The sequence below is a fragment of the Limulus polyphemus genome, unplaced genomic scaffold, assembly GCF_000517525.1.
Source record: "Limulus polyphemus unplaced genomic scaffold, Limulus_polyphemus-2.1.2 Scaffold2460, whole genome shotgun sequence".
Lineage (NCBI taxonomy): Eukaryota > Metazoa > Arthropoda > Merostomata > Xiphosura > Limulidae > Limulus > Limulus polyphemus.
Window position 1 is genome coordinate 69,820 of NW_013668070.1, and position 8,741 is coordinate 78,560.

Here is an 8,741-nt window from a genome sequence, read left to right on the forward strand (position 1 = left end):
TGAGAAGAATTCTAAGAAGAAAGTAAACCTACAGACATCGGTCTTGTTTAACAAAATCTGCCTACAAGAAAATCTGTCACCAAAGTATACCAACAGACATAACACTATATATCATGGACGAGGTTTCGCCATGCCTAGCAGGTGTCACAGAAGGGGTTGGGAGCTCTATAGAGGGTGAGAAACTATGTCTAGCGGCAGAAAGCGAAGACCCCCAGGCCAATATGACGAAAGCTTAGAAATACAGTGTCTCTTCGAACAGTTTGAGTTTCAAGATATTTAATTGCATAATTAGTATATTTGCAGTATTGCTATTATATCCAATGCGTCGAAACGAAAAAAAAAACGGCATACCGTACATGGCAACTATGACTATTTAAAATGCACTTGTGTAGCTTAGTTATGACATTAAGAACCCTTGTGGAAAAAACTGTATACAATTTTATTATTTGAATAATAAATAGTATACACTTATCGCAAATGAATTGCGTTTCTAGAGCACCCGAAGCATTTTATACTAGAAATATGCATAGAATTACATATACACTAAGTTTACTAATAGGGATAGTATAATGTTTATGTATTTGAAGATTAATAGTTAACTGTTAGTATAAATGTAGTACAGTATAAATAGGTGAATAATATAATAGTTTTCGAAATACATATATATTATACCAGTATTGTTTTTAACCATTTTAATATAATCAATGAGCTAACAACATTCTAATAACTATATTTCTAGCAAATACGTTATGTACGAGAACGATTTTGTATTATTGAAACTGATATTCCTTGTTAAAGCGCTATCTCTATTTTTCATATATATGTGTATCATTGTTAGCTAGCAATTTGTATTCAACTTTTAAATTAAATGTTATTTTCATAATCTTAGAAACTGATTTGTTTTTAAACTTAACATTCTGTTTCTATTCCATATGTTATATTCCTGTCTACGTCAGGCTTGTGCGTACCCCAAGCAGGTGTAAAGATACGACCCCTTTATGATCTGAATGAGGCTTACCTCTACTTGGTGCTCTATGCATCAAATGTGAGGCAATCACTTCTGTCTTTGTATACATATATAATTCAAGAGCAACAAGGAACCTATTGGTCCATCTAGACTGTCCCACCCACTAAACTAAACTTTAAAATAAAATATTCAAAGTGTCGTTATCATTCAAATATTTATCAATTCTTCCCTTAAACTAAACTCAATTAAATTAACTGCATCCGCTACATCTGAAGGTAATCCATCCCAAAGGCTAATCACCTCATTAGAAAAAAATACAGACTTCTTAGCTGAGGATGATTCCTACCCTGCCAATATTCATATTTGTGACACCTAATCCTACCATTCTCACTATTAAGTACGAATAAAATGGTGATGCATTAACACAATAAATTCCATTAACAATCTTAAACAACACAATGAAATCCCCCTAACTCTTCAATTATTCTAGAGAAAACAATTTCACAGATTTTAACTTTCTTCAGCACACCTGGGGTCCATATGGATCCAACGACTTTCTAGATTGTATGCTTTTTTTATACAATCATTACAAATTTATATCAGTTCATGTAATTGTCAAGCAGAAACCCTGAACCAATATGACATTATTGTTTTCGAAACAGGCAGAGAGAGTACGTAGCTACAATCTGATATTTATTTGAGGTCCACACGAACCCCATACTATCATTGACCCCACTATATATGCAGTTCGTCCTATAGCACAAAAAACAAATATCTAAACGGTTATTTCACTATATAGGCTATTATAGAGGATAATCCATCAGAGTAGTACAGTATCATCTCGTCTGTTTGCTTATAACATCATTGTGGTAAGTATGTGTGTGCATCTCATTCCTCAATAAGTGTTCTCTATGATGGCTGCTTATAACGACCTATTTTATAGAAAATGTGTTTGATAATTGTTCTAAATAACCTACTTATTGGATTTTAAGTCCTCAGCATACTATAAGGACATATTTGTGTTGGTGGCCTACAACATACACTTTCAGTTTTCTTTGAGTTGAATTTTGTAGTATTGTGGTAATCTCGTGATCTATTAGTAAATAATGACTTGAATATAGGTGTATAATTAAACTTCGGCATTTTTGATACACTGTTTGTATACGGAATGGTTTAATACTACTTCTTATTTGTATACTGAAGAACAATGTATTTTTGTAATTTCTTTATTTGTGAACATATTTCCTCTAGAAAACATATATTTATATGATATTCACATTGCATGCTAACCCTAATAAATGTTTTAATGCAATTGTCTTTTGAAATTTCAATCCAGAGCTTACTATAATGGTATTTTCGTGCTGGGGTCCAGTTCGACCCCAGGTGTTCCAATGTGTAACCTTTCAAAGGTGTGCTGATGAGGGTGAACCTGTCATTGTATGACAATCCTTCCATCCCAGGTATCACCCTAGTAGTCCTTTTCGGAACCCTTTCCAACAGTTCATTCCCCTAACTTTCTGCCTTTATCTTCTTTCTTATTTGCCTACCATCAAACAGGCGAAAAGTTACGAACCCCTTTACGACCTGAATGAACACGAAATGACTGTTCTTCATAAATAGATCAATAGCCAATATTGTGGGCAAGCGGATGACAATCACGGTAGGAGACTTCGACCCGTCACATGCCAACCCTCCAAAAGCAATGCCAGTCTCCACACTGTATTTCTAAGGAACGTCCACATATCATTTACACCAGAAGAAATCCACCAAGCCCTCAAAACTACAAACAATTCAAAGATCCACGTAGTACACCGAATTACATCAAAGAAAACAGGTTCACCCTCTCATTTCATGAAAGTTGTCACAACATCCAAAATAACTAGAGACTTTATCCTCACCCACGGCTGCTCTCTAGAATTCTACCACTTCAAAGCAGAGAAACTATACCGGAAGCTTCACTCACCCCTACCTTTACCAGTTCACTCCCCAAGCCCACGTATCACAACATCTGAACGAAAACCACCGCCAACCAGTACTCTACCACCCATCCTATCACACTTGACCAAGCAACTCAAACCTCGCCCACATCTGAAACACAAGACAAGTCGACTCAAACCACCACTACAACAAGAAGGAAGAAAGGTACCCAGACTTCGCTGCCAGTCATACCAATAACCAGTGACACAAGTCAACAAACCAACAACCCGCCCCTCAGCCCAGTCCCACTTTCTGCATCCTCGTCGTCAAACTCACCTAATGCTTTCGTAATCGACACTTCCCCCAACGAACCTTTCCGCACCCTTCGCCCACTTACCAGCGACACAGAAGACTTCACGCTGCCACAACGACACCAGAACTTGAACCTATATCCCAGCAAAACCCTGATAAACATCAGAAGAATCCGTAAATCATTTAAACTATAATCTACCCCCATCACCGGACTTCACTTTGCCCTTCCAACTTACTTCTTCTCGTAAACGGGGACTGGTAACGGATTGGTCGTTACCAGTGAAAGTGGGTTTTCTTGGGATACTCCCGTTTCCCCCCACATCAAAATATTATTGGCATAGGATTTATAGATCCCCGCCGCACTGATGGACCATCTGTCCTATATAGGCCGTTTACGTTTTTAATTACGCATATTTAAGTTTACATAACTTGTTTGTATTAATTTCTTGTTACTTCAATTCAAGCCCATACCTCTAGTCCACGCGCGGGGTGAAGGAGGATTGCTTAGTCTTCAAGCACCCCTGATTATTAATCATTTCTTCCGAAATATTTAATTTCAAATCAAAATAACTGCCATAAATGATATATTGTCGGCAAGCGCAAGTGGCGTCCAGAAATTCTCTTCGCCCTTCAATTTCTGTAGTTTAAATATTTTTTATCATTTTATATATCGGTTCTCTGGTACGTTTCTATCACTCGGAAAATTAATATAAACGCTTTAATATAATAAGGTAGCAGGAACCAATACAAGTTATCACTGAAACATTATATCACCTTGAATATAATATATATTAGCATATTTGTTTTTTTTATGTGGTATTTATTACTAGAGGGCAGGACGATATTTCTAGGACGCCACTCGAGTGCAAATACACGTTGAAACTTTAAAGCCTGGGTGGAGAAATTCGTTCTACAATCTACAGCGTATAACAACTATTGTAGCAGCATTACACTTACAGCAAACGTTCGGTCTAAATGTGGTAATGTATTTGTTTGTTGCAGTATATTTGTGTCGCTGTAGTAGTATATTATATATACCTATTCAAGCATATCTCTTTAAAAATAGTATTCCGTGTACATCTTTTATGTTAACATTCTTGGGTGAATTCCGCAAGACATGAGGAGAAAGACTTGGATAAATAATAATTAATATTAAAGAATAAAATGACACGTCTAAATGAAAACCTTTTCCAGTTAATTTTCTGCGACGTTTCGAGCAGATTCCCTTCGCCAGGCATTAAAGACTATATTACAAAGGAAGTACGCGAGAAATTTGAAAAAAAGTTTTCACTTAGACTTGCCAATTTAATCTTTATTATCATTTATCCAACTATGTTAACATTGTTAAGTACAGTTTATAAGGTGCGGTTGTTCCTTGTTCTACGTCAGTAGTAAAATTTTGTACAGGTCATAGGCATAATAAATATTTCGTATGGTAACCGTACAATTACACACCTAAAAAAATGAGGATGTAGGATATTTGGACACTTAATAATTTTAGAGGGGTGTTAAAACTTGTAAAACTTCGCAACGTACTTAAAATACATATAAATATAATGGAGTAAATTAGGGTAGTAATGTAGTACGCCTATATCTATACAGTTCACATAACTGAGTAAAGGACAGGTTTTAAATTCACGTGGTCAGTTTTCTAACTATTTGCATTTATGATAGCATGAAAACTAAACCATTTCCTATTTAAAGACGTCATTTATGATCAGATAACTGTTATCCCCGCTGGGCCCAATGATAGCCAATAGTTTTATATGATATCACATTAAGAGGTAAATTAAAATGTTGATGAATTGGGCCTAGATATGTACAGGTCTTTTATATGCTTATGCTTATATAGTGTTGTACACGGAACATATCTGTTGTAATTATTGTTTTATTTTATAATAAGTTGTGTCTAAATGTCCTACTTTGTCATTTTTTTTTTTAGGTGTCTGGTTGTCCTGGATTCATTTCGTATATGATTGGAAATGGAAGAGACGAACAGACGTTTTCAAGTTAACAAGTTATTCGAAAATATGAATTAGAATTTCGCAGAGGTGTCTGAAAACGTTATTAACTGCATATAAGAAATATTGAAATTGAGAAATAAATTAACAGCAAAGTTGATTTAATAATAATAATAGTAAATTAGTATATAGTTTGAGATAGGGCGATCATTATATATATATATATATCTTTATTCTGTTGAACGCAGTCTAGTTTCATTATTTACCAGTTAAAAAAAGAAAATGAACTCCTCTGAAAAGAAAATTATAAAGAAAAAGACAAAAACGGAAGAAACACATCGGCAGAATAACCGATATTCTATGACTCTAAGAAGTTGTTGCCAGGATGGATGTTGTGCCGGATCAGTAATGGAGTTTGGAGGATTAACCTTTACTAAACAGGACTTGTAAGTTGTTAATACCACTTATTATTAGATGTTTATATCATCGTAGTCAAGCACAAATTACACTGGTTAAGGAAAATAAACAACTCTGATGATCACGTATATGACAGTAAAATGAAACGGAATTCAGAAATTTTAAAATATCAAACGTGTATCTTGTATCATAACATCTCACCCTTTTTTTCTGTAATACAATATTCAATGTCCTCGCAAGTCCAGATGAAAACCTCTCGTATAATGAAGAACATTTAAAGAAATTCAGCTTATTTTATGGTTGTTTATATATATACCATACTGTGGGTGTAAAATGAACTTCGTTTTATAATATTTGGGCTCGCGGGTTCGAATCCCCGTCCCACTAAACATACTTGCCCTTTCAGCCGTGGGGGACGTTATAATGTGGCGGTCAATCCCACTATTCGTTAGTAAAAGAGGGTGGAGATGACTAGCTGCCTTCCCTATCTTTCACTGCTAAATTAGGGACGGCTAGCGCAGACAGCCCTTGTGTAGCTTTGCGCGAATTTCAAACCAAGTCATACTATTTTATTCTCATTTAGTTAGATGGAAAAAGCTTGTTAAACAAGTTAGAAATAAAGCCAAATTGTATTGATATAGTGTCTGGTTATAACTATTCTGGAATAATATAACGAGTAAATGAGTATTTGTTTATGGTAATACTTTTGGCTGTAATTGCATGCTCTGTTGGGTGAGTAGTAAGTGACATTAGAGAATTTGGAATCTGATTATCGAAAACATATTGTTTAATATCGCAAAATTCGCTAAATAATGATCATATGTTTTATTATTAATTATTTTATTTTATTGCATTACTGGTGTTATTTTCAGAACGATCTGTTGGTAGGCACCAAACGTAAAAAACCCGAAATTACTAAAAATATTTAGTTTAACTACGATGTAACATCATAATGCGTGCAATTGTTTGTGAAATGTAAGGGGGGCAAATGCCCACTCTTGCCCCTTTCTGCGAGCGCCCATGATTGTAGTAGCGTAGTTATTTCTTTATTTTATATTACCCGGTGAAAATAATTCAATATGTAGTCCACGTGACGAGAACGAATTAATTTATTTTCTCCTTTAACGTTTCTACAAGCTTGAACAATTGAACAACGCCGTAAGTTGTTGTAGGCCTATACGCTAAAAATGATGTCCTAACCTTCTATAACAATACTACGACTAACAGAAAATCAGCTTACCTGTACAACGTAACTCAATAAGCGCGATAACTAACACAGATTCAAATACTTCACTAAAAAAACGCTGACTTATTTACTCTTTATCTTGAAAAATAAATATCTTCTTCAACAACTTTTCATACTATCTCGTATATATAACCTAAGCCTTGTTCGAGATATTTTGCCAGGTCTGAATAATTACATCATCAACGACCCGCATCTCCATTTAGCTAACAAATAAATTACAATGTTCTGTATCTGCTTGTTTCTTTGTTTGCGGTAGAAATTCTTTCCGAGGATCTTAAGCGATACAAGTATTTTCTTTATTAAACCAGTTTATTCTTCCTCGATACAAACTTTTAGTACACAGAAGTTCCACAGTCAGTACGTTTCTCGTCACTTTAAACTTAACAACTTTTATAATACGCACTGTAAATCACATCGACTCACAATCTCGATAACTTTGCTCTCGACGAGTGCAAAACACACACTTTACGGCTCACTAGCTCGAAACTAATAGAATCATAAATTACACGGAACTCATAGTAATTACTGCTATCTCTTCATTTTACCTGCTGGCTTTCTCTGACAGGCTTATATACTAACGAAGAGGGCATCTCGAACACACTCGAACTTCCCTGATCATTCGAGAAACTCATCACTCACGCTACCAGCGCCAACAGCGTCACGTGTCGTAACAACAACATTAAAAATATAGCTTACAAGTTAAAACAGTATTTTACTCGCTTACATTACAATGACCTTTTTTGGTTATCAAGTATTTTTAAGTAACTTGCGTCTTGAGTATTATGACATGACCTATTGCCAATTTTAAAACAACTTAAACTTAATTCGTAGTTTTATCTTACGTTTCACCTGTGTCGTTTCACATATTACAATGATTAAGATTAAGTTATCGTTGCCAGATTTTAATGATAACAATCTAGGACACTTACCCATTTAAGTGGTCTGGGGGTGTCATAAGCTAAGGTGACCATATTTTGTAAACCAAAATCTAGGACACTTGTATAAAAATGTGCTTCTGTAGTCCACATAATTCCAGATACAGGCAATGGTCAAGCCAGTGTGGTCACATGATGATGTTATACCTAAGCTAATAGTAAGTGGATGAATGTTTATTTTTGCTAAGTATTGATAATAAATGGACTAAATATTTGTTTGTTTTTTCATAAGTACAAAGTTACACAATGGGCTGTTTGTGCTGTGCCCACCGTCTGTATCGAAACCCGAAAGCCCTCAAATTTACAACTGAGCCACCGCGAGACTAGAAGACCTGAAATGTAAGGGTATTTCGGGACGATTTTTGTTTTTAAAACTGAGACAACATTTCTCACTCGGAAATGTATGGTCACTCTAACAAAACTCTTCCAGCAGATTCTATGACAGAGCATGTACTGAAGCATAATATTGTGTACAAAACTATACAGTTCGATAATATTACGAAATGTTATCTATTTTGATTTTAAAAAATCGAACTCTTCAAAATTGTTAATTATTGATAAATTGATTTTAGTTTCAGCGCAAAGCTACTCAATGGGCTATTCACCTGTTTTGTGTCCATCGCAAGGAATTAAACCCCGGATTTTAGCGTTGTAAGTCCTGAAACTTATTGTTGACCCACCAGTGGACTTGATAAATTGATTCGGAGATGGTCACGCACAGAAATTGAAACTGAGTGTTTTTATTATTGTACTATCATAATAGATTTTGCATTAAATACTGAGTTTGGAAACTTGTAACTCTAAAACCCGGTTTTGATACCCGTGGTGGGCATAGCCTATTATGTTACTTTGCGCCAATAACCAACCAACCAAACGGCTGTATAACACATTGAGATTGGCCTAGTTATTTTTGTTAAATAAAACATTTAAGTTCTGAACAAATTAAAAACATATTAATGGTACTGTAACTTTTCATCGCACTAAAA

At 35.0% G+C, this 8,741-nt stretch overlaps 1 protein-coding gene across 2 annotated transcripts in view; it reads left to right on the top strand.

Annotated features, from left to right (window-relative positions):
* The first annotated feature begins 4,053 nt into the window (after positions 1 to 4,053).
* LOC106467011 (SUN domain-containing protein 2-like) overlaps positions 4,054 to 8,741 on the top strand; it is a 91,001-nt gene continuing 86,313 nt past the window's right edge. The window contains exons 1-2 of one of the 2 annotated variants that reach the window (XR_002612333.1): positions 4,054 to 4,176; positions 5,139 to 5,603. Coding sequence is in view for 1 of the 2 variants with exons in the window: in XM_013927321.2 (XP_013782775.1) it covers positions 5,440 to 5,603 (164 nt within the window). In the remaining variant the exon portion in view is untranslated. The remainder of the gene's footprint in view (positions 4,177 to 5,138; positions 5,604 to 8,741) is intronic. The other variant, XM_013927321.2, reaches the window with a different exon arrangement.